The sequence below is a fragment of the Schistocerca serialis genome, chromosome 8 (assembly GCF_023864345.2).
Source record: "Schistocerca serialis cubense isolate TAMUIC-IGC-003099 chromosome 8, iqSchSeri2.2, whole genome shotgun sequence".
In the NCBI taxonomy this organism is placed as follows: domain Eukaryota; kingdom Metazoa; phylum Arthropoda; class Insecta; order Orthoptera; family Acrididae; genus Schistocerca; species Schistocerca serialis.
In genome coordinates this window covers 146,238,786-146,266,030 of record NC_064645.1, presented here as the reverse complement: position 1 = coordinate 146,266,030, position 27,245 = coordinate 146,238,786, and the positions used below count along the sequence as shown (strand labels likewise).

The window sequence follows — 27,245 nt, the reverse complement described above, 5'->3', positions numbered from 1 at the left end:
TCTGTTGCGCATTGTGAGGTGCCATAGCATACTGTAATGGATCCTGTCGTGACCAGGGGATGTGTCACGAGCTCCAGACAATGCAGAATCCAGCTCCCACATAGAAAATGGGCAGTTGTAAATTTCATGAGAAATGGACTGGAAGTCCAGACTACATGTCTCAGCAACGGCTCTATGGCGCTGGAAACCTGGATCCTGACTGGTTGTTGCAGTAACTGTGCCAAAATACGCTGCCATAGTCTGGGCAATGTCTCGCGGATCCGTGTGGAGAGTGCCGTTATTCATTACAGCAGCTATGGGGCACCTCCCGCCTCTGCCAGAAATTCTCCTGATCGTCTCCCACACAATGGAACTGTTGGTGGAACGATTAATGGTGTTCAGGGACTGCTGCCATGACCTCTTCTTGCTCTCACGAATAATGCGGCGACATCTTGCCCTCGCCACCCGAAAGGCTGCAAGATTTTCAGCAGTCGGCCGACACTTGAACCGACGCAGAGCTGCACGCCTGGTCCTGATTGCAGAGCGGCATTCGGCACTCCACCAAGGCACAGGTGGCCTCTTCCGGTGGCCCGTGGACTGTGGAATGGATGCCACAGCAGCGAGGTGGATCGTGTTGGTAATATGATCCGCCCACATCTCAACATTCACACAGTGTTCGAATTGGGCCAATTGGCTATAAAGTGTCCAGTCAGCCCCACTGAGCACCCATCGTGGTGGTCTCCTTTCGGGGCTCACGCCATCTGGCAGGTGAATCCAGATTGGGAAATGATCACTGCCGTGCAAGTCAGCGACCACTTCCCAGTGAGCACTGGCGGTCTCCTTTCGGGGCTCACGCCATCTGGCAGGTGAATCCAGATTGGGAAATGATCACTGCCGTGCAAGTCAGCGACCACTTCCCAGTGAGCACTGGCGGCAAGAGCTGGAGAGCAAAGTGAGAGATCTATGGCAGAGAACGACCCAGTCGCTGTGCAGAAATGAGTACTCTGTCCTCCATTGAGCAAGTAGGCACAGGATGACAGGAGAAGCCTCTCAATTGCTCTACCCCTGGGGCAGGTAATTGCAGAGCCCCAAAGCACATTGTGGGCATTAAAATCACCACAAATAATGAATGGCTGGGGGAGCTGTGTAAGAAGGTCGGCGAGGGCCGCTTCATCGAGTGCATCATGTGGGGGCAAGTAAAGGGAACATACAGTCAATGGATGACGCACGTGCACGGACACAGTGACAGCCTGCAAAGTCGTCGTAAGTGAGAGAGGCGAGGAGTGGTAGTCCGTCCTGACGAAAATACCTACGCCTCCTCTAGCTCTCTCTCCACGCAGGTCGTCCTTTTTGTGGACCGTATAGCCTCGTATCTCAGGGGAGTATGATGGATTGAAATACGTCTCCTGGAGACATAGGCACAGTGGTCTATCCTGAGATAGGAGACGAAGTTCTTCCACATGCGTCCTGAACCCTTGCAAGTTCCACTGAAGTATGGGAGCCATCTATGATGGGGGTAGCACCTTCATCCTGTCTCTCCGACGAGGCGGGGAGACCGCAGCAGGTGGAGGAGCAGGCGTGGGGTGAGATGCCCCACACATACATCGTATTCCATCAACTCTGGGGAAGAGTCAGAGGAAGCCTCACGTAAAACAACATCCGCATGGTCAGATGGTTTACCACGGGATTTGACCCGCTGGTGCTGCTGTACAGGAGCTTTCTGTGGTTTGGTGGGCTTTGGGGGAGCGGATGTGGGAGTGGTAATTGGCGCACTGGGCTTGGGAACAGCCGCAGCTGTTGGAGGCGCCAGGGGCTGGCCCAAGTTCGCCACTGTACCTTTGTCTGCAAGTCGAGTAGGGGCTACTGGCTCTGAAACACTGGCGGTGTTGCAAGTGCACTGACACCTGCAGGTGTTAGTGCCAACACTCACCACCTCGGTCTGCGTCGAGGCATCGACTTTTGGAGTAGGCTTCTGAACCAGGGATGCAAAAGTTGTAGCAAATGTGGGAGGTTGCATCGACTTATAGATCTTCTTGGCCTCGCCATAGGGGATACGCTTGGTTGTTTTTATTTCCTGGACTTTGCGTTCCTCTAAAAATATTCGGCAGTCCCTACTCCACACAGGGTGGTTGCCAGAGCAATTGATACATCTGACTGGAGACGAGCAACCAACTCCTTCATGAGCAGCCTTACCACAGTTGCCACAAGTCGCTTCGCCTTTACACCCGAAGGTGGTATGCCCAAAACGCTGGCATTTAAAACAGCGCATTGGAGACGGGAAATAAGGCCGCACACTAAGGCGAAGGAAGCCAGCTTTAATATGTTCTGGAAGTATCGTGCTACTGAAGGTCAGAATAAAAGAGTCGGATTTCACAAGATTGCCATCAACCCTCTTCATGATATGTTGAACATCAACGATACCTTCCGGAGCCCATTCACGTTGCAGTCCGTCTTTGGGAATGTCGACTAGATCCCGGCATGTCACAACACCTTTGCTATAATTCAAGGTATGTCTATGGCATACTCCCCAAGGCATTTAGCAGCTTGCAGGTTAGTGGCTTGCTGGGAAGTGGAAGTTTCCACGAGCAAGGTCCCATTACGCAAACGCTTCACTGATTTTAAGGAGCCACAGATGCCCTCCAGACCCTTTTGTATATAGAAGGGCGAAACCTTCTCAAAACTACCCTCCTTCCGCTTTACAATGAGAAACACATTCTGATTACCAGAATGCATTCTGTTACTAAAGACTTGACTTGTCAAAGATGTGCTGCAGTCAGGGGGACTGAATGCACGATCCCTCTTCAGAGACTGGGTGTTAGAACCTTCCAGCGGCCCACCCTTTCCGCTGGGAGGAGGAAAAGAGGGATTCGAAGGATCCATCTCGGTCCCACGAGCAGCTAGGGAACTAGAAGTCCACCTAGACAGAGCCCCGCGTGCCTAGGTAAGCCTGATACAACTGGGGTGCGGCAGGTGCCCCAGAGGTTGCCCGCTTGCGACTGTTCAACCCCAACAGCCATGCATCTTATAGGCGCGCAGCACACCGTAAGATTGAGGGGTTTTTATAGAGGTTTACCGTCCTCGCAATCCAGGCGGTCAAGCCAAGATCCCCATTCCCTGAGACACACAACGTTCCACCGCCGCGCCGCACTGTGGTTGCTGAAGTATGCTCAGAGGTTACGGTGACAGGGCTGGCGGCGCTTTACCAGTCCCCAGCTCAGGAACCCCGGGGTCGCCAAGCCCGTACCCAGCAAATGAATGCTGAGCCCCTGGGGGCACTCCATTGAGCGTAGGTGGACAAAACTAAAATGAGCTCTAACAAGGAAATTAAGCGTTTCCGGACACATGTGCACATAACTTCTTTTCTTTATTTGTGTGTGAGGAATGTTGCCTGAAAGTTTGGCCGTACCTTTTTGTAACACCCTGTATAAGTCTAAGAGTTAATTCATTCCTCTGAATCCAGTAAAAAACAGCATTGCTCCACTTATCAATCTATTCACTTAGCTACCTGTCCCACCTGCCTCCACCTCACTTTCATTACAATCATAATTACATCCTCCACTCCTGTGTGTTCTCTGATGAAGTTATTTTCTTGTATCTCCTAATAATTATGACAAGTTCATTAAACACTGTCACAAGTCAAAATGTGTGCTAATAATAAACCTTCCTTTTGAAGGACTTAATACCAATTTCTCTTCATGTACAGTTCTAAGTGATACTTAAGTAATGTTCCTTTCTTTTCACATGCATTCCATATGTGAAGCCCACACTTCCACATTTATTCAGGAAGAGGACCTCAATCACAATCAAGTGAGTACACAATGCTTCTGTGTGACTTTTCTACAACATCAACTTTCACGTTTAGCTGCGAGTTGTTAAATTTCTTGAAGCCATTTCCAAGTTTAGGATTAGTGGACTCTGACATCATTGTCGGTACAAACGGGAGCTTAGAGAAATTATGTAACTGGCAGTTTAAGTACAATGACTTTTTTTTTTTTTTTTTTTTTTTTTTTTTGGAAGGTACATCCATATCTACCAGCAGTGCTGGAGAAATAAGAAGGTTGGGCTTCACTATATTTAGTGCAGCCAAGCAAGAAGAAACTGTCTCTCATGTAGCAGGCCCAGTTGCAAATAGTTAACAGAGTTGAATAACAAGGTCCAAAAATGATCAGTTTTAAACAGCAGTACATGTCCTACATACATAAAACCAAGTTCTCTGAATTGCATTACTGGTAACAGGGAACGAAAAATTCTACAAACTAAAAAGTAATGGGTACATGAATCTTTTACTACTGCCGATGAAGCCAATACCATCAGACCTTTAATTTAACTAGATTTCATATTAAGTGGAACTTGTATGTATATGCTTAGACAGAGCAGGAAATGTTAGAGGTACAATAGGTATGTGTAAGTCTCTAAAAAGAGGCAACAAGGAGATAGCTTGCCCCATGCAAAAATCGGCCAATTGCTAATAGGACTCACACTGAGGGTCCCATACAATCTTAATTACGTCTTTACATAGTTCATCCATCCTGGGAATTGAGAATCTCAATGATTTTTGCCTGTTATCAATATCAATAGTTACAAGATATTGGTGCCAGGAATTCCGAGGCCATATCAATACCTGTAGTAAAGTAGTTCAGATACACAAAAAGTACGAAGTTGGGGACTTCAGTATATACATGTAGAGGGAGAAAATTTAATAAAACATTTTTATTTATTTACTAAAACATGACTACAACTTACATTTTATATTCGCATGCAGTAATGTTCACCTATTATATTTTTGATGTATAATGAATGCAATGTATGTTCAAATGGCAAAACATATTTTCACATGATATAAATACAGTTTAACAATTTTTCAGATTTTTTTTTTCCTTTACTGGTACTGTGAACTCTTGCTTCTTGCCAAATTACACGATTCTAGATCAACGAGAAGCACCCTATAGATTTTGACGATTGACTTTCTGAGCATCAAAAAATGTGACATAAATGGCTGAAATTTTTGATTGCACTGTCTTAGAAGCTTACAATATTTACACAATCAAGGGACCACAGACCTTAATACGCGACATAAATTGCAACTTGATAAGTGTCCCTGTTCCTGAGAAATATATTTCTTAACAGACAGACAGATGGATGGACAACAAAGTGACCATATACGGGTTCCGTACTGTAGGGACAACCACAATGGAGTGGATCTCTTGAGAGGCCACACAAACATATTGCTCCTGAGGAAGGGCAGCAGCCTTTTCAGTAGCTGCAGGGGCAACAGTCAGGATTACTGATTGATCTGTCCTTCTAACACCAACCAAGATAGTGTTGCTGCGCTGGTACAGCAAATGGCTGAAGGCAAGGAGAAACTACAGCAGTAATTTTTCCCATGAATACACAGCTCTACTGTATGGTTGTGTGAAGATGCCATCCTGTTGGGTAAAATATTTCAGAGATAAAATAGTCCCCTATTCAGATCTCCTTGTAAGGACTACGCAGGAGGATGTCGTCATAAGGAGAAACAAAACTGGCATTCTACAGATCGGTGATTGGAATGTCAGAGCCCTAAATCGGGCCATGTAAACAAGAAAATTTAAACATAGAAATGGATCAGTTTAAGTGGGAGTTAGTGAAGTTCGGTGGCAGGAGGAACAGGACTTCTGGTCAGGTGAATACAGAGTTATAAATACAAAGTCAAATAGGAGTAATGAAGGAGTGGGTTTAATAATGAATAAGAAAACAGGAATGTGAGTAAGCTACTATGAATGCTACTATGAATAGTGAATGCATTATCGTACCCAAGTTAGACACAAAGCCGACACCTACCACAGTAGAACAAGTTTACGTGCACCTAGTGCCACTGACAAAAAAGAGGTTGAAGAAACATATGAAGAGATGAAAGAAATTAATCAGATAGTTAAAGGAGACAAAAGTTTAACTGTGATGGGTGACTGGAATTCGGTAGTAAGAAAAGGAAGAGAAGGAAAAATAGTATTTGAATACAGACTAGGGGGAAGGAATGACAAAGGAAGCCATCTGGTAGAATTATGCACACAGCATAATTTAATCATCGCTAACACTTGGTTTACAAGTCATAAAAGAAGGTTGTATATGTTGAAGAGGCCTGGATACATTGGAAGATTTCAGACTGATTATATAATAGACAGAGATTTAGGAACCAGATTTTAAATTGTAAGACATTTCCAGGGGGAGATGTGGACTCTACCACAATTTAGTGGTTATAAACTGTAGATTAAAACTGAAGAAACATGAAAAAGGTAGGAAATTATGGAGATAGGACCTGCATAAGTTGAAAGAACCAGAAGTAGTTGAGAGTTTCAGAGTGAGCATTAGGCAATGGCTGACAAGAACAGGGGAAAGAAATACAGCAAAAGCTGAATGGGAACTGTTAAGAGATGAAATAGTGAAGGCAGCAGAGGACCAAATAGGTAAACAACCAAGGCCTACTAGAAATCCTTGGACAACACAAGAGATATTGAATTTAATTGTTGAAAGGAGAAAATTTAAAAATGAATCAGGTGAAAGGGAATATAGAGATTTAAAAAATGAGACTGATGGGAAGTGCAAAATTGCTAAGCATGAATGGCTAGAGGACATAGGGAAAGATACATTTTGCCCACAGGAAAATTAAAGAGCCCATTAGAGAAAAGAGAAGCAGCTGTATGAACACCAAGAGCTCAGATAGTAAACCAACCCAATGAAAAGAAGAGAAAGCTGGAATGTTGAAGGAGTATATAGTGTGTCCACACAAGGGAGATGACCTTGAAAGTGATACTATAGGAAGGGAACTGGATGTGGATGAAGATGAAATGAGAGATATGATACTGTGAGAAGAATATGACAAAGTTCTGAAAGATCTAAGTTGAAACAATGCTCTGGGAGCAGAAGATATTCTGTCACAACTACGGATAGCCTTGGGAGAGCCAGCCTTGACAAAACTCTTCCATCTGGTGTGCAAGATGTATGAGACAGACAAAATACCCTCCAACTTCAAGAAAAACGTAGTAATTCCAATTCCAAAGAAAGCAGTTATTGAAAGGTGTGAAAATTAGTGAACTATCAGTTTAATAAGTCATTGTCACAGAATATTAACCTAAATTCTTTACAGAAGAATGGAAAAACTGGTAGAAGCCAATCTCAGGGAAGACCAGTTTGGATTTTGGAGAAATGTAGGAACACATGAGGCTATACTAACCCTAAGACTTATCCTAGATGATAGGTTAAGGAAAGGTAAACCTAAAAACAACCTACATTTTCAGCATTTGTAGTCTTAGAGGACAATGACTGGAATACTCTCTTTGAAAATCTGAAGGTAGCAGGGGTACAATACAGGGAGCAAAAGGCTATTTGTACAGAAACAAGATGGCAGTTATAACAGTCAAGGGGCATGAAAGGGAAGTAGTGGTTGCAAAAGGAGTGAGACTGGGTTGTAGCATATTCCCAATGTTATTCAGTATGTACTTTGAGCAAGCAGTAAAAGAAACCAAAGCAAATTTGGAAGAAATAAAAACTTTCAGGTTTGCTGATGACACTGTAATTCTGTTAGAGACAGCAAAGGACTTTGAAGAGCAGCTGAATGGAATGGCCAGTGTCTTGAAAGCAGGATATAAGATGAACATCAACAAAAGCAAAACAAGGACAATGGAATGAAGTCAAATCAGATGATGCCAAGTGAATCAGATTAGGAAATGACACACTTAAAGTAGTAGATGAGTTTTGCTATTTGGGCAGCAAAATAATTGTGATGGCTAAAGTAGAGAAGATATAAAATGCAGACCGGCAACGGAAATAAAATCATTTCTGAAGAAGAGTAATTTGTTAACATCAAATATAGTTTTAAGTGTTAGGAAGTCTTTTCTGAAGATATCTGTCTGGAGTGTAGCCATGTATGGAACTGAAACATGGCTGATAAACAGTTTAGATAAAGAGAGAGAGTAGAAGCTTTCAAAATGTGGTGCTACAGAAGAATGTTGAAGATTAGATGGGTTGATCATGTAACTAACAAAGAAGTAATGAACAGAACTGAGGAGGTAATAAATTCGTGGCACAACTTGACACAAAGAAAAGATTGCTTGGTAGGACACATTCTGAGACATCAAGGGATCACCAATTTAGCATTGGCGGGAAGAATGGGCAGCAAAAATCATAGAGGGTGACCAAGAGATGAATACAGTATGTACGTTCAGAAAGATTTAGGTTGCAGTAGTTATTTGGAGATGAAAAGCCTCACACAAGATAGAGTAGCATGGAGAGCTGCATCAAAACAGTCTTTGGACTAAAGACCACAACAGCAACAAAAAGGGGCCAATTTTTACAGATCGAGCCATGGAACCCTAAAAATGATGGGCAAAAGAGATAAGAGAGTTCTGATCACATAAGGAGGATGTGAGTAGAGCTGAACTAAAGTGTTTCTGAACGAAGATAAAGTTCATATCCTCCTTTTTATTTAAAATCCTGCAAATATTAAGACAAGTATTAAACTGATGCATAAGTTTGTAGTGTTTTAATATTGGATGGTGGTATTTCAGTTGCTGTGGTTTTATTTATCAACTGTTAATTTTTATTTGTAGTTTAGTATTGTTATTTGAGTTCATATAATGTCATGTGGAAATAGTGAGTGGAGCTGTGGATGCTAGAGAATGGATTACAAAGAGTAAAAATCAGAACATATTCAATATACTCTTCTCTTTGAGTTCAATACAGGGCCGACTTCAGTGGAGACGGCTGGAAACATTAGTGCCACATATGGGAATAATGCCACTGGACAGACCATCGCAACAAAATGGTTTTCTCATCTTAAGGAGGATCATTTTGACATTAGTGACTCCACATTCTGGAAGACATTTGGAGTTTGATGAAGATCGTTAAAATGCATTAATACACAATGGTCCATGTCACTGTACTGAAGAACTGGCAAATGTGATGAACTGTGATTATTCCACTGATATGGGACATTTACATGCAATGGGAAAGATTCAAAAATTGGGTGTATGGGTACCACATGCTTTAAGCCAAAATCACAAAAATCTTCGAGCAGCCATATGTACATCTCTGCTTGCTCATCATCAATTGGCTCATGAGCAACACTGACCAGTCCTATCAGTGTCATTACTGGTGACGAGAAATTGTGTCTTTATGCTAATATAAGGAAAAGAAGGGAATGGTTGAGCCCAAACAAAGCAGCAACTGTCCATATAAATATCTGCACACATCCACAAAAGATAATGTTATTCATCTGGCGGAACAGTGGCGGTGTGATACACTATGAATTGCTTCCCTGAGGTGTAACATCACTGCTGACATTTATTGTGAACAACTGGAATGTCTTGGAGATGCAATCCAAGAACAAAGACCAGGAAGACTGCGTGAATTGACGCTACTCCACAATAAAGCCCGCTCACATTCTGCTGCATTGACAAAAAACACTATACAGGAGTTGGGTTAGGAAGTGATTCAGCACCCACCTTATTCATCTGATTTTCGCCCTCAGATTTTCACCTTTTATGTTCTCTATCCTATGACCTTCAAGGAACTTTCTTCCTGGATGAAAATCCACTTTGAACATGGCTCAACGAGTTCTTTCCCACAAAACGATGTGATTTCTACAATCACGGAATCGAAAAGTTACCCCAGTGTTGGCAGACTATTGTAAACAGTGAAGGAGTATATATTACTGACGATTGAAGTCTCTGTTGTGTGTATCCATTACATTTATTAAACTTATGGAAAAACATTATGAACTTATGCTACAACCCAAAATTTGGTCATAATGGGGTAAATCTGAGCTGACAATATCATACAGTTTTTTCTTTAGTTCAGAAGTTAATAAGGAAATATTTGTAATGCTGCCCCCAATCTCTTACGCCTGTGTCCAGCTGATTTAAGGTCAGCGGCTGCAGCCTCATTCACACTTCTATTCTAAAGCTAATGTGTTTCTTTTCAAAGTGCACTGAATTATGGTTGATTACTCCGTACTAGACTTTGGACTCTTCATGTGTCTGTAATTGAGACGTAATTATAGTGACATTCTGCCTACCGTTATAAGGTCTATGGGAGACGTTTCATAAGTGATACAACATTTTTTTTTTCTCCACCAATTTTGGTTGGAAAATGTGGAATTTTTTGTGGGACGTCATGGAATATTCCTGCTCCAGCCTCTCTACTTTCATGAAGTTCAAATATGTGGCTGCGCTGTACGTAGCCTTCAAAATGGTATCTGTAATGGAGGAGCGTTCCTAACAGAGAGCTGTCATTGAGTTTCTTTTGGTGGAAAGCCAGAGTACTGCAGATATTCATAGGTGTTTGCAGAATGTTACAGAGCCCTGACAGTGAACAAAAGCACAGCGAGTTGTTGGGCAAAGCATCCGTCGTCATCGCAGCAAGGTCGCGTAAACCTGTCTGATCTCCAGTGTGCCACCCAGAAGACAGCTGTGGCTCCTGCAATGTTGGAACGTGCAACACTTTCATTTGAGGTGATCAATGGCTCACACTCAAACATATTAATACATAACTGGACATTTCTGCTGGTAGTACTGACACACTTGTCCACAGTTGGGTACTCAAAGAAGTGTGCCCACTGGGTTCCTCACTCTACAGTGTGCAACTCCCAATTTCTGACTTCTATCTGTTTGGCCCAATGAAGAATGCACTCCATGGAAAGCAGAAGGTTATCGACACGGCAAGACGTTAGTTCTGACATTGACCAGTAGAGTGGTGCCACACAAGCATACAGGCCCTCCCAGTAAGGTGGCATAAGGCTGTCACATTGAATGGATGTAATGTTGAAAACTAGGGTTTTGTAGCCAAAAGTGTGGGGAATAACATGGTGCAGTGGAATCCTGAACAAAAACCAACCTACTCTCAGGGGAAAAATGTGTTGCATTACTTAATGAACATCCCTCTTACTTTGACAAGCTGTGATACCATTTGACCATCAGACTAATTTCAGCCTCGCCCACATGATTTCTACCACTGCAGTTCAAGTGTTGTTAATTCTGAGTTTTTTCAGTGTAGTTATGGGAAATTAACAATGTCAGTATATCTTATGAACTGTGTGTCATGAGTGTATTGAACAAAAAGCGAACACATGGTTTTTATGGTCTAACTTTGGGAATGTAAAACTTGTGTCAAAGTAAGTTCCACTTCCATTGGATAGCACAGCTACGATGGATGCAAATTTCTGAAATTGTGGTAACAGCAGGTACATCAACATGAGATACCAAAACATTTGATCAGCTTGCTCCTCAGCAGCTACATTTCCTCCCAGCTACTCCAGTTTTAACAATGCACAAGAGGACTGAGATAGCATTACATTTCCGAACAAGTGATATTCAGTGCTGGCAGCGGTAGTGGGCTTTTTTGCTATCCAGCAACCCCTAGTTGTATTATCTCGTGTAAAAATTCGACCTGCTGATAGAATCCTCAGAGTTACCTCTTTCAGACATTTATACTTTGATCTATTATGTTAAGCAACTGTCCCAGAACCTGGTCCCACTTGCAAGTTGCTTATCTAGTGGCTTCCAGAAGGCACAAAAATTTGATTTTCGATACTTCATGTAATTACTGGTCATATTTAAAATGCTGCGATAATTTACTCATTAAAAGGTGTAATCTTATGTTAAAACTTTAACAAACAAGACAATGTTACAGCTAGAAACTGTGTGTTTGTCTTGAGGAAGCACAACTGACAGTGCACAAATACCCAACTTTATTCATCCTGTACTTGAGAATGAGAGCACTTACCAACTTTCAACAAACTTTACACATAATTTCAAACATTTATGAAACTTTTTCACACTGGAACCCCCCCCCCCCCCCCCCCAACAAAAAAACCACTAAATGTGTTTAAAGGGAAACTTCAGCATCTGACATGACTTTTAATTTATTACTTCTTTACTACCCACTCTATTTGCAACATACTTTGCAGACAGTATCTATGTATATCACTTGATGTACCAACATCATAATATCATAAATATTGAGATATGTGAAAAACTTGCATTTGCTTAATATGGAATGATAACCATGAAGACTATATTCATTCAGTGTTTCATGAGCGCACTTAGTGACATTCAACAAACTTTAAGCACAATTTCAAACCTTTTTAAAAATTTTCTACTTAGATGCTTGACATCAAATATATTAACACATCTGTAAAGTAATCAGATGTTTGAAGCTGTTTTATGCAAGAGAGTTTGATTCTTTAAAGAACTGGGCACTTACTGGTTTCCTACTAAAATGTTTGTGGTCACAGCATGGTTAGAATTTCTGCAACATTGTAAACCTAAACCAGACACAGGAAGCATCAATTCATGGTCTGTAAATCTTCAAGGATTTAGTAGGAAATGTAACCTTACAAGTACTTGTGCCTATCATTCACAGAAAGTTAAATTTTAGTTGTAAATATTTGTCATGTATTATTGTTTTCCTGACATGGTCTAAATCCTGGAGGACCTCATCACTATGGATCAATTGGAATGAAAGTAAATCTAATCTAATCTAATCTAATCTAATCTAATCTAAAAACAGACACTGTCATTCATCTTGCCTCTGAATACAGATGAATGCAAACAGGCCTTACACCAGTCTGATCTGTTGTTAGCAGAGGTGAAGCATGTCAGTTGTACTTTTTAAATTTCCCTAACCAACCACTAAATGTTTTCCACTGACTTTAAAGTACCTACAATAACTGCAGGAACGACTGACAAAGTGCAACAAAACTTTCCTTTCAATTTTAATGCAGAAACTATTACTTGTGTAACAGCGATTGCAGAAAAAAGCAGGTTAAAAACAAAAAAGGTAACATGTATGTCTCGCCCAGTGGCAGCCAACCAGCCCTGTTCTACTCCACCTCATGTTGTTCAGAGGTATAGGATGTAATGTTTACAATTAATGCATAATTAGCCTGACTATTTCAGTTTACATCCATCATTATGATACCAAAAGCTAAAAGTGTTTTCATAAGGGACACTTAGTGGAAGTTCAACTTGCACCCAGCCATTGTGTTCCCACAATCCAGATCAACAACATTACATGAAGGGATCGTACAGTGGTTCCACAACAAATGCTGTTACACAAAGAAACCAGGAATGCCAATATAGTCTGCCTCTGTGATAAATCAATCTAATTACTTTAGTATTGGTGTTCCACCTTTGGACAGTATGCATTTCAAATTTTTGGACTTCCAGATGTCATAAAATTCTGTTGTTAGACCAAACAGAGCTCTCTAACAAGTATAAACAAGTGACAAGGACATTGCCATTTCTTGTGATCACCATCAGAAGAAAATATTTTTTTACTTGACGATACTTATTCAGCTTATGGTTTTCCTATTCAGCACCACACTGTTAATATCATTTAGCTTACAGTGCTATGTGAAGAAATTCACACTTTATGTTCCCAATTTGAGACATTATTTCAGACTGGTCTATGACAGCCATGAATTTCAGACCACATTTTTTGAAGCTCACCATATTCCGTTGGCACTTCTGGATGAAGTGAAACTGAAATTAGACAGGCTGGAACAACAGTGAATTCTTTTGTCTATTTCCTTTAGACAATGGGCCTCTCCCTTAGTGGGTGTACATAAGCCTGGGACATTCCACTCATGTATGTCAACTTTTAACTTACTGTCTGTGACCAAATAGAAGTTGATGAACTTTTTTACAAATTAGCAAATGATCAGTTATTTATAATAACTGACCTGGCACAGGCTATTTACAGCTTGCATGAGCCAAAAAATTGAAGAAACTCTTGATATTAAGTACACCTGTCAACCCTTATCATCAAATTAATAGGTTGCCATCTAGGGTCACAAGTGAGTCTGCTAGTTTCCAAAGGTTTTTATAACACCTGATAGCAGATATCCCCAACGTGTCATTTATCCTGATGACCTCATGATTACAAATCATATGAACAAGGAACATTTAGGAAATTTACATCGGGTTTTTGTGGCTCTGTCTGGTAGGGTCTGTGTAATTTTTCTAAATGTTAATTTTTTCAATCTTCTGTCACTTACCTAGAAGATGTCCATATCAAAGAGGGGACTATGTTGAGGCAATCAAAAATATGCCAGGTCTCAAATATGTGAGGACCTCCAGGTGTTTCTCTGTGAAATGCTCAGTGAAGCATGCTAGGGCTTACAGTAATAGATGACTGGCAACACTCACCAGTCCCCAGTTCATGACAGCCAGGATTGGCAAGCCCATACCAGCAAATAAATGCTGTACTTCCTGAGTGAATGCTCACCATTTAGAATGACCCCATTCAAAGGGATCGCTGCAAGCAGCTAATAAACAGCATCTCCAGTTAGGTGGTCACAACAGTGTCTTGTTGTTGTTGTGGTCTTCAGTCCTGAGACTGGTTTGATGCAGCTCTCCATGCTACTCTAACCCGTGCAAGTTTCTTCATCTCCCAGTACCTACTGCAGCCTACATCTTTCTGAATCTGCTTAGTGTATTCATCTCTTGGTCTCCCTCTACGATTTTTACCCTCCACACTGCCCTCAAGTACTAAATTGGTGATCCCTTGATGCCTCAGAACATGTCCTACCAACCGATCCCTTCTTCTGGTCAAGTTGTGCCACAAACTCCTCTTCTCCCCAATTCGATTCAACACCTCCTCATTAGTTATGTGATCTACCCATTTAATCTTCAGCATTCTTCTATAGCACCACATTTCGAAAGCTTCTATTCTCTTCTTGTCTAAACTATTTATCGTCCATGCTTCACTTCCATACATGGCTACACTCCATACAAATACTTTCAGAAACGACTTCCTGACACTTAAATCAATACTCGATGTTAACAAATTTCTCTTCTTCAGAAACACTTTCCTTGCCATTGCCAGTCTACATTTTATATCCTCTCTACTTTGACCATCATCAGTTATTTTGCTCCCCAAATAGCAAAACTCCTTTACTACTTTAAGTGTCTCATTTCCTAATCTAATTCCCTCAGCATCACCCGATTTAATTCGACTACATTCCATTATCCTCATTTTGCTTTTGTTGATGTTCATCTTATACCCTCCTTTCAAGATACTGTCCATTCCGTACAACTGCTCTTCCAAGTCCTTTGCTGTCTCTGACAGAATTACAATGTCATCAGCAAACCTCAAAGTTTTTATTTCTTCTCCATGGATTTTAATACCTACTCCGAACTTTTCTTTTGTTTCCTTTACTGCTTCCTCAATATACACATTGAATAGCATCGGGGAGAGGCTACAACCCTGTCTCACTCCCTTCCCAACCACTGCTTCCCTTTCATGCCCCTCGACTCTTATAACTGCCATCTGGTTTCTGTACAAATTGTAAATAGCCTTTCGCTCCCTGTATTTTACCCCTGCCACCTTCAGAATTTGAAAGAGAGTATTCCAGTCAACATAGTCAAAAGCTTTCTCTAAGTCTACAAATGCTAGAAACGTAGGTTTGACTTTCCTTACACTTTCTTCTAAGATAAGCCGAAGGGTCAGTATTGCCTCACGTGTTCCAACATTTCTACGGAATCCAAACTGATCTTCCCCGAGGTCGGCTTCTACCAGTTTTTCCATTCGTTTGTAAAGAATTCGCATTATTATTTTGCAGCTGTGACTTATTAAACTGATAGTTCGGTAATTTTCACATCTGTCAACACCTGCTTTCTTTGGGATTGGAATTACTACATTCTTCTTGAAGTCTGAGGGAATTTCGCCTGTCTCATACATCTTATTCACCAAATGGTAGTGTTTTGTTAGGCCTGGCTCTCCCAAGGCTGTCAGTAGTTCTAATGGAATGTTGTCTACTCCCGGGGCCTTGTTTCGACTTAGCTCTTTCAGTGCTCTGTCAAACTCTTCACGCAGTATCAATCTCCCATTTCATCTTCATCTACCTCCTCTTCCATTTCCATAATATTGTCCTCAAGAACATTGCCCCTGTATAGACCCTCTATATACTCCTTCCACCTTTCTGCTTTCCCTTCTTTGCTTAGAACTGGGTTTCCATCTGAGCTCTTGATATTCATGCAAGTGGTTCTCTTTTCTCCAAAGGTCCCTCTAATTTTCCTGTAGGCAGTATCTATCTTACCCCTCATGAGATAAGCCTCTACATCCTTACACTTGTCCTCTAGCCATCCCTGCTTAGCCATTTTGCACTTCCTGTCGATCTCATTTTTGAGACTTATCTATTCCTTTTTGCCTGCTTCACTTACTGCATTTTTGTATTTTCTCCTTTCATCAAGTAAATTCAGTATCTCTTCTGTTACCCAAGGATTTCTACCAGCCCTCGTCTTTTTAGCTACTTGATCCTCTGCTGCCTTCACTATTTCATTCCTCAAAGCTACCCATTCTTCTTCTACTGTATTTCTTTCCCCCATTCCTGTCAATTGTTCCCTTATGCTCTCCGTGAAACTCTGTACAACCTCTGGTTCTTTCAGTTTATCCAGGTCCCATCTCCTTAAATTCCCACCTTTTTGCAGTTTCTTCAGTTTTAATCTACAGTTCATAACCAATAGATTGTGGTCAGAGTCCACATCTGCCCCTAGAAATGTCTTACAATTCAAAATCTGGTTCCTAAATCTCTGTCTTACCATTATATAATCTATCTGAAACCTTTTAGAATCTCCAGGGTTCTTCCATGTATACAACCTTCTTTCATGATTCTTGAACCAAGTTTTAGCTATGATTAAGTTATGCTCTGAGCAAAATTCTACCAGGCGGCTTCCTCTTTCATTTCTTAGCCCCAATCCATATTCACCTACTACGTTTCCTTCTCTTCCTTTTCCTACTGTCAAATTCCAGTCACCCATGACTATTAAATTCTCATCTCCCTTCACTACCTGAATAGTTTCTTTTATCTCATAATACATTTCCTCAATTTCTTCATCATCTGCAGAGCTAGTTGGCATATGAAATGTACTACTGTAGTAAGCATGGGCTTCGTATCTATCTTGGCCACAATAATGCGTTCACTATGCTGTTTGTAGTAGCTTACCCGCACTCCTATTTTTTTATTCATTATTAAACCTACTCCTGCATTACCCCTATTTGATTTTGTATTTATAATCCTGTATTCGCCTGACCAAAAGCTTTGCTCCTCCTGTGACCGAACTTCGCTAATTCCCACTATATCTAACTTTAACCTATCCATTTCCCTTTTTAAATTTTCTAACCTACCTGCCCGATTAAGGGATCTGACATTCCACGTTCCGATCTGTAGAACGCCAGTTTTCTTTCTCCTGATAACGATGTCCTCTTGAGTAGTCCTCGCCCGGAGATCCGAATGGGGGGCTATTTTACCTCCGGAATATTTTACCCAAGAGGACGCCATCATCATTTAATCATACAGTAAAGCTGCATGCCCTCGGGAAAAATTACAGCTGTAGTTTCCCCTTGCTTTCAGCCATTCGCAGTACCAAAATAGCAAGGCCGTTTTGGTTAGTGTTACAGGGCCAGATCAGTCAATCATCCAGACTGTTGCCCCTGCAATTACTGAAAAGGCTGCTGCCCCTCTTCAGGAACCACACGTTTGTCTGGCCTCTCAACAGATACCCCTCCGTTGTGGTTGCACCTACGGTATGGCTATCTGTATCGTTGAGGCACGCAAGCTTCCCCACCAACGTCAAGGTCCATGGTTCAGGGGGGGAGAACAGTGTCTTAGCCAGTCAATTTAAGGCCAAGTGGCTGCAGGCTCACTCTCAATTTTGTTCAAAAATAAATGCATTGCTTTCCAGCAGTCTTCCTACCACTACTAAATTCTAATTAGGCAGACTCTGATATCATTCGATCAAGTGACTGATTCCAGGCTCAACTCAAGTCGCTTCCACCAACACAATTCAAGTGGTATTAAATCAGATTGTTTCCATTGTAGTCTTAGATAATTCACAAGACTGGTAACTGTTATGATCTAAGTGTCACTTTTTTGTGTTTCAGTGTAGTCAACTAAGTGTTCGTAAATGACTTTTGCGATCTAAATTTGGAACTAAAAAATGGGCAGCAGATCATCTTTGTTTAATAATAACACTTCTCAATTCATCAAACTATCACATCCTTGAGGTAATCTTATGAAGAAGAACAATGTAAGGTGTAAAAACCGTCAGGGTATACATCAACAGAGAGAAGTAGCTGTTAAGATACTATTTCTGTACATTGTATTACCTACTGGATGATATCTGTTATTGTGCTGATATACTCCCTTTTCATAGAACATAAACGTAACGGAAAATATTTCTTGCTTGCTTACGAATGCAAAACATTGAAGAAGCCAAAAAACATAGTTCTAGCTTATTACATCAGCATAAACAGCTGTTGATTAACAATTTGCAACAATCAGCAGAAATTTCAACTCTACCCAATTTTAACTCAGTCAATGTGAAATGTCAGCTATCTTTATTGCATCAAAATATTCGAGGGCTGAGGAATAAAATTAATGAATACATTATCTGCACAGATGAATCTGAGTCCTCAAATCCAGCTGACATAATCAGCCTCTCTGAACATCATGCGACCACTGATAAGAACTGTTAAGTGTTACAGGATTTAGGTTAGCATCTCACTTTCGTAGAGCAGAAATGGAGAAAGGTAGAGTTGCCACATTCATCAGGAACTGTCATAAATTTAAGAAAATAGGCATTCATAAATTTTGCCTAAAACAGCATGTGGATGCATGTGCAACAGAAGCAGAATTTCATAAAAAATCCTTCATAATATTAAATGTATATCAAGCACCTGCAGGTAACTTTAATCTGTTCATAAACCATCTTGAAGGTGTACTGGCCCATTTAACAACCAAAAACAAAGAAATAGTGGTTGCTGGTGACTTCAACATAGATTTCCTTAAAGACTCTTCCCAAAAAGAACTTATTTGAGTTAGTAACACTATCATTCAACTTAATTCCCACTGTAAAGTTCCCAACGAGGGTAGTTAATTGCTCACAAACAGCCACTGATAATATCTTTATAGAAAAGTTCAATGAACAAAATTATATTACAAAACCAATAGTCAATGGCCTCTCAGACCATGACATGCAGTTCCTTCTGTTAAATATTAATACTGAACAGGATACAAAGTATGTTAAATCTGAACTCAAGAGGGTAATCAATAAGCCAAAAATTGATTATTTTAGGGCACTCCTCAGGGACGTTCACTGGAGTGATGTTTACAGTTCTCGTGGCATGAATGAAAAATATAACACTTTTGCTAATAAAGTGCTTACCTCATTTGAACACAGTTTTCCCCCAAAACTAACCAAGGTTAGAGCAAAGTTTACAAAGAAGCCATGGATTACTCAAAGAATAGAGGTATATTGTAAAACAAAAAGAAAACTATATCTGTCAATCCAAAACAGTTCTGATGTTTATGCAATACTACAATACAAGAAATACTGAAAAATATTAAAGACTGTAATACGGACATCAAAGCAAATATATTGCAGGAAAAGATAGTCATATCAGATAACAAAATAAAGACAATATGGGATGTAGTGAAGGAGGAGACCAGTAGATCCAGACATGAAGAGGGGCAAATAGCATTAAGAGTAAATGATACATTGGTGACAGATGTGTATAGTGTTGCAGAACTTTTTAACAAACATTTTATAACTGTTACTAAAAAGGTGGGGGTTGTCAGGTTCTGTATATACTGCCATGGGATACCTCAGACCAGACATTTCAAGTAATTTCCATAATGTGAATTGGACCCTCACTACCCCAGCAGAAGTAATGTCTATCATAAAATCTTTAAAATCAAAAACTTTCTAGTGGCTATGGTCAAATATCAACAAAGTTAATTAAAAATGTGATTTTGAGTTAATTAACACATTAAGTTGGCTGTGTAACCAGTCTTTTGTCAGTGGAATATTTCCTGAATGGTTGAAATATGCTGAAGTTAAGCCACTGTTTAAGAAGGAAGATAAAGAAATAGCATCAAATTTCCGTCCAATTTCACTTTTGCCAGCATTCTCAAAAATTTTAGAAAAGGTAATGTACAATCGGCTTTATAACCATCTTATCACATATAACATACTGTCAATGTCGCAGTTCAAATTTCTAAAGGGTTCTGATATTGAGAAGGCTATCTACACGCACAGTGAAAATGTACTTAATTCATTAGACAAAAAATTGCAAGCATTTGACTGTGTAAATCACAATATCCTCTTAAGTAAATTCGAATATTATGGTGTAACAGGAAATGCTACAGAATGGTTCAAATCTTATATCTCTGGCAGGAAACAAAGGGTGTTATTAGGAAAGAGACAAGCATTAAGCCATCAGGCATTCACAAGTATTACTAATGTTGTGCTTTCTATGCAAATAAGCTTTATTTCAAAATAATTATCTCTTTGCTGTTGCAAGTTCTACTGGGATTTCAGTTGTCTTTAAGATAAGTGAACATCTCTGTTCTAAATGTTGAATAGTTGGAATGCTTTAGCTTGCTAAGATACAGTCAACAATAGAGATTGAACTTTAATTACATTTACAGGAACCAGGCCATTTATTTTGTTTTCCTATAAGGGTATAACAAAAAGATATGTCCAACTTTCAGGAAACATTCCTGACACATAGAAGGGGAAAATTTGTTATTTGGACATGGGTCTGGAAATATTTTATTTACATGTCAGACCTCATTTTCTACTTTTTTCCATAATCACATTAACCATGCAAAACACACAGAAACAGAATGTACTGACATTACATGAAATGTTTTCTTACATGAAATGTTCAAAATATTCTCTTGGTTACAGACTGAAACACTTTCCTAATTGAAATGTTCAAAATGCCCTCCATTTGCAGTGATACATGCATCGACCTGCCATCACGCTGAATCACTAATGTATCCCTGAGAATCACATCACCAACAAAGCTTTTCTGTCAGCATTTGGGCTGGCATTGGTGACTTTTATGCCATCATGTTGTTCCACCCAGGCTCAACAGGGAAACTTTTCATGCTTTCTTAGAGATTAGTCTATCTGTTCTACTAGAATCAACTAGAATTTTATTTGTGCGGGCATTTGAAAGCCCTTGTGTATGAAACCCAGGAACAAGGTGTACAGTCTTTGTGCCTGCAGTGTGGACAGCTGTGAAACAATACACATTCCCCCAGGGATACATCAGCATATCAAAGATTCAATCTGATGGTGGGTTTATGCATGTGTCTCTGCTAACAGAGACAGAGGGTATTTTGAACATTTCATTTAGGAAGGTGTTTCATACAGTAACCAAGAGAGTATGTTGAACATGTCACGTAAGGAACCACTTCATGTAACACTGGTACTTTCTGTTTTTGTGCATTTCCAATTATTAATCTGGTTATGAAGAGAGGTAGAAAGTGAGCTCTAACATGGAAATAAAACATTTTCAGACCCATGCCCATATCATACTTTCTTTCTCTATATGTGAGGAATGTTTCCTGGAAGATTGGACATACCTTCCGTTACAGCCTGTATATAACCATTATGACAACATATAAAGCAAGAAAGAGAAATATGCACTATACTGAACAGACCAACATAGTATCAGGCATATTGCACAATAAATATCATTTCATAAAAGAACTATAAAATTCTCTGAACATACTGAATTAGGAAACAAAATGGCAGCACAAACACAGAGTAACTGGAGAACAGAGAAGCATTAGTACCTTAACAAAATCTTCTGTTGTTGCACGCATCTCTTTCCATGTCTTGTTTAACAGCACAATACAAACACAGAAAAATTCTTCAAAGGGATGATCATGCGTGAAGAACATTGGATGAAAATTTTGCCCCTGTTCACTAGGTGGTTCTCCTATTCGTAGAACTTCACACAGCAACTTGCACAGTTCCACACTTGTACGACCAAATGGGCACTCGTGTTCATCTGCTCGACATGAGTTCTCTAAAACCACCTGGTGAGAGTAAAAAATTAACACAAAACATCTCAGATGCTTGATACAGAAACATTTAATTGCAAGTGAAATGCAGAGCAGTAACATGAAATTAAATGCAAAGTCAATGTCGTGCTATCAGAGTAACATGTCTTTAAAAAAAGAACTTTGCACATAGCACTGCCACAATTTATAGTTCATTGTTTTCCCCATTATCTGTTTCTTACTTCCATAGATCATTTTGAAAAGTAATCTTTAACACCACCACCTTTGAAACATGTACAGCCTAGCTGTAAACCAGTGACCCAAGCGAACATCTAAGACTCTTAGACCCATTCCACCAATGTCAAGCAGACATCTAAATGGCATGCTGCCATGTCTGTTTCACATTTACGTGGCTGCTGTTGCACACAGAATGGCACGGCATGATAAAGCTCATCATGTTATATTAGAGAGGTTAGAACTGAGACAAACCTTCAGTTTGAGAAAGAAATCAAAAAACATAATTCCAGCTTATTACATCAACATAAACAGCCATTGGTTAAGAATTTTCAACTGTCAGCAGATATTTTAACTCCATCCAATTTTAAGTCAGTCAATGTGAAATGTCAGCTATCTTTATTGCATCAAAATATTCGAGGACTGAGAAATAAAATTAATGAATTAACTATCTGCATAGATGAATTAGAGTCTTCAAACCCAGCTGACATAATCTGCCTCTCTGAACATCATGTGACCACTGGTATAGAACTTTTAAGTGTTACAGGGTTTAGGTTAGCATCTCACTATTGTAGATCAGAAATGGAGAAAGGAGGAGTTGCCACATTCATCAGGAACTGTCATAAATTTAAGAACATAGACATTCATAAATTTTGCCTAGAACAGCATATGGAAGCATGTGCAACAGAATTAGATTTTCACAAAAAATCTTTCATAATATTAAGTGTATATCGAGCACCTGCAGGTAACTTTAATCTGTTTGTAAACCACCTTGAAGCTGTACTGGCCCATTTAACAACCAAAAACAAAGAAATAGTGGTTGCTGGTGATTTCAATGTAGATTTCCTTAAAGACTCTCCCAATAAGAACCTATTTGAGTTAGTAACACTATCATTCAACTTAATTCCCACAGTAAAGTTCCCCACTAGGATAACCACTTGCTCACAAACAGCCATTGATAATATCTTTATAGAAAAGTCAAATGAACAAAATTATATTACAAAACCAATAGTCAATGGCCTCTCAGACCATGACATGCAGTTCCTTCTGTTAAATGTTAATACTGAACAGGATATAAAATCTGTTAAATCTGAGCTCAAGAGGGTAATCAGTAAGCCAAAAATTGATTATTTTAGGACACTCCTCAGAGACATTCACTGGACTGATGTTTACAGTGCTCATGGCATGAATGAAAAATATAACATTTTTGCTAATAAAGTGCTTACCTTATTTGAACACTGCTTTCCCCCAAAACTTACCAAGGTTAGAGCAAAGTCTACAAAGAAGCCATGGATTACTCGAGGAATAGGGGTATCTTGTAAAACAAAAAGAAAACTGTATCTGTCAATCCGAAACATTTCCAATGTTGATGCTATAGCACATTATAAGAAATACTGCAAAATATTAAAGACTGTAATACGGATGTCAAAGCAAATATATTACAAGGAAAAGATAGTCATATCAGATAACAAAATAAAGACAATATGGGATATAGTGAAGGAGGAGACCGGTAGAACCAGACATGAAGAGGAACAAATAGCATTAAAAGTAAATGATGCATTGGTGACAGATGTGTATAGTGTTGCAGAAATTTTTAACAAACATTTTATAACTGTTACTGAAAAGATGGGGTTGTCAGGTTCGGTAGATGCTGCTATGGATTACCTTAGACCAGACATTTCAAGTAACTTCCATAATATGAATTTGACCCTCACTACCCCAACAGAAATAATGTCCATCATAAAATCTTTAAAATCAAAAACATCTAGTGGGTATGATGAAATATCAACAAAGTTAATTAAAGAATGTGATTCTGAGCTAAGTAACATATTAAGCTATCTGTGTAACCAGTCGTTTATCAGTGGAATATTTCCCGAATGGCTGAAATATGCTGAAGTTAAGCCACTGTTTAAGAAGGGAGATAAAGAAATAGCATCAAATTTCCGTCCAATTTCACTGTTGCCAGCATTCTCAAAAATTTTCGAAAAAGTAATGTACAGTCGTCTTTATAACCATCTTATCTCAAATAACATACTGTCAAAGTCACAGTTTGGATTTCTAAAAGGTTCTGATATTGAGAAGGCTATCTACACTTACAGTGAAAATGTACTTAATTCATTAGACAAAAAATTGCAGGCAACTGGTATATTTTGTGATCTGTCAAAGGCATTTGACTGTGTAAATCACAATATCCTTTTAAGTAAACTAGAATATTATAGTGTAACAGGAAATGCTGCAAAATGGTTCAAATCTTATATCTCTGGCAGGAAACAAAGGGTGTTATTAGGAAAGAGACATGTATCAAGCTATCAGGCATCATCCAACTGGGAACTAATTACATGTGGGGTCCCACAAGGTTCCATTTTGGGGCCCTTACTTTTTCTTGTGTATATCAATGACCTTTCATCAGTAACATTACCAGATGCCAAGTTTGTTTTGTTTGCTGATGATACAAACATTGCAATAAATAGCAAATCAAGTGTAGTCTTAGAAAGATCAGCCAATAAAATATTTGTAGACATTAATCACTGGTTCCTAGCCAATTCTTTGTCACTAAACTTTGAAAAAACACACTACATGCAGTTCAGAACTTGTAAGGGGTGTCCCAAGAGTATATGTCTAACATATGATGACAAGAAGATAGAAGAAGTGGACGGTGTTAAATTCTTGGGATTACAGCTTGATAATAAATTCAACTGGGAGGAGCACACCACAGAACTGCTGAAGCGTCTTAACAAATCTCTGTTTGCAATGCGAATTTTGTCAGACATAGGGGATATAAAAATGAAAAAGCTGGCATACTATGCTTACTTTCATTCCATAATGTCATATGGGATTATTTTCTGGGGTAATTCATCAAGCCAAGCTAAAGTTTTCCGGGCACAAAAACGTGCAGTAAGAATTATATGTGGTGTGAACTCAAGAACATCCTGCAGAAGCCTGTTTAGGGAACTAGGGATACTAACTACAGCTTCCCAATATATTTATTCCTTAATGAAATTTGTCATTAAAAATATATCACTTTTTCAAACCAACAGCTCAATTCATGGAATCAATACTAGAAATAAGAATAATCTTCACAAGGATTTAAAGTCACTTAGTCTTGTACAAAAAGGTGTGCATTATTCAGGAACACACATTTTCAATAACTTGCCAGCAGCCATAAAAAGCTTAACAACCAATGAAATTCAGTTTAAGAGAAGCCTAAAGGATTTATTGGTGGCCAACTCCTTCTACTCCATTGATGAATTTCTGAGGAAAACCAACTGATTTGTATATAAGTACAACATAACTTCTGCACAATTTCAGTGCAGTAATGTGTTCACTGAAAATTTGTGTGTGTGTGTGTGTGTGTGTGTGTGTGTGTGTGTGTGTGTGTGTAAGTATAATCTAACTTCTGCACCATTTCAGTGCAGTAATGTGTTCATTGTAAATAAGTATTACAGTAGTTGTATTACATGTTTCTTACCTTATAAATAAATATAAAACTTTTTTATCTTAAATTCAGTGCAATAGTATTTGTAAAATGACTCTTAGTGTTCATTAAAAAATGACGATCATTCCACTTGGGACCTGTGGAATGGTACATTAGCTTATTTGTTTTAGTTTAAATATTTGTCATGTATTGTTGTTTTTCTGACATGTTCCACATCCTGGAGGACCTCCTCACTACGGATCAATTGGAATGAAAGTAAATCTAATCTAATCTCTAATCTTCCCAGCCTCTCAGCACAGTCCCAGAGAAAACCAACATGAACAAATGCTAGCACGGGTTTTAGTGGAGGAATTTCAGCAAATAATGTAACGAACATAATGATGGATTACTCTTACTTCAGCTTTGTCTGTAAACTGGCAGTTTTCTAACATATAATTTTTGTTGAGATTGTTATTACTCCATTCACTGTAAATACATTTTTGAAAATGGTACACTAAAACATCTTTAAATGATTGAACAACTTCTTTACCATATTCATGTTCTTTCTTGTTCATGTTTTGAAATGATACACTGTATTCCTTGAATACAACAGTCCACAACTTTTTTGTATGAACCCTGTCCCGAATTCCTCTCCTGTGTCAACCTCCTCATCTCAGAGTATCACTTGTAACTTACTATTTGCTCAATTATTTGAGGGATGTATTCCAATCTCTGTCTTCCTCTATAGTTTTTACCCTCTACAGCACTCTGTAGTACCATGGAAGTTATTCCCTGATGTCAGTGTTTTCCACATATTCCTCTCCGCTCCAATTCTGCACAGAACTTCCTCATTCCTTATCTTATCAGTCCACCTAATTTTCAACACTCGTCTGTAGCGCAGCACCTCAAATGTTTCGAACCTTTTCTGTTCCGTTTCTCCCACAATCCATATTACACTATCATATAATGTTGTGCTCCAAACTCACATTCTCATAAATTTCTTCCTCAAATTAAGATCTACGTGTAATACCAGTAGACTTCTCTTGGCCAGAAATGCCCTTTTTGCTAATGCTAGTCTGATTTTGATGTTCTCCTTGTTCTGTCTGTCATTGATTATTTTCTGCCTATGTAGTAAAATTCCTTAACTTAATCTGCTTCGTGAGATGTTAAATTTCTCGCTGTTCTCATTTCTGCTACTTCTGATTACTTTTGTCTTTCTTCAATTTACTCTCAAACCATACTCTGCACTCATTAGACTGTTCATTCCATTCGGCAGATCATATAATTCTTCTTCACTTTCACTGAGGACAGCAATGTTGTCAGCAAATTGTATCATTGGTATCCTTTCACCCTGGATTCTAATTCCACTCCTGAACATTCCTTTTATATCCATCATTGCTTCTTCGATGTATAGATTTTTCCTCAGAATTTCAAACATCTTGCAACATTTATTTGACATTGTCAAATGCTTTTTCCAGGTCAACAAATCCTATGAAGAGTCTTGATTTTTCTTTAGTCTTCCTTCCGTTATGAACCACAGCGTGAGAATTGCCTCTCTGGTGCTTTTACTTTTCCTAAAGCCAAACTGATCGTCATCTAACACATCCTCAATTTTCTTTTCTATTCTTCCGTATATTATTCTTCTCTGCAACATGGATGCACCAGCTGCTAGGACGATTGTGCCATAATTCAACACTTGTCTGCTTTTGCAGTCTTCATAATTTTGTGGATGATATTTTTCCGAAATTCGCATGTTATATAGCCAGACTCATATATTCTAAA

At 39.2% G+C, this 27,245-nt stretch overlaps 1 protein-coding gene across 1 annotated transcript in view; it reads right to left on the bottom strand.

Moving 5' to 3' along the window:
• The window catches only part of LOC126416383 (engulfment and cell motility protein 1), a 70,723-nt gene that overhangs the window by 32,411 nt on the left and 11,067 nt on the right, over positions 1 to 27,245 (bottom strand). Inside the window, exon 3 of the mRNA XM_050084066.1 lies at positions 21,605 to 21,850. Coding sequence (XP_049940023.1) covers positions 21,605 to 21,850 — 246 coding nt within the window. The remainder of the gene's footprint in view (positions 1 to 21,604; positions 21,851 to 27,245) is intronic.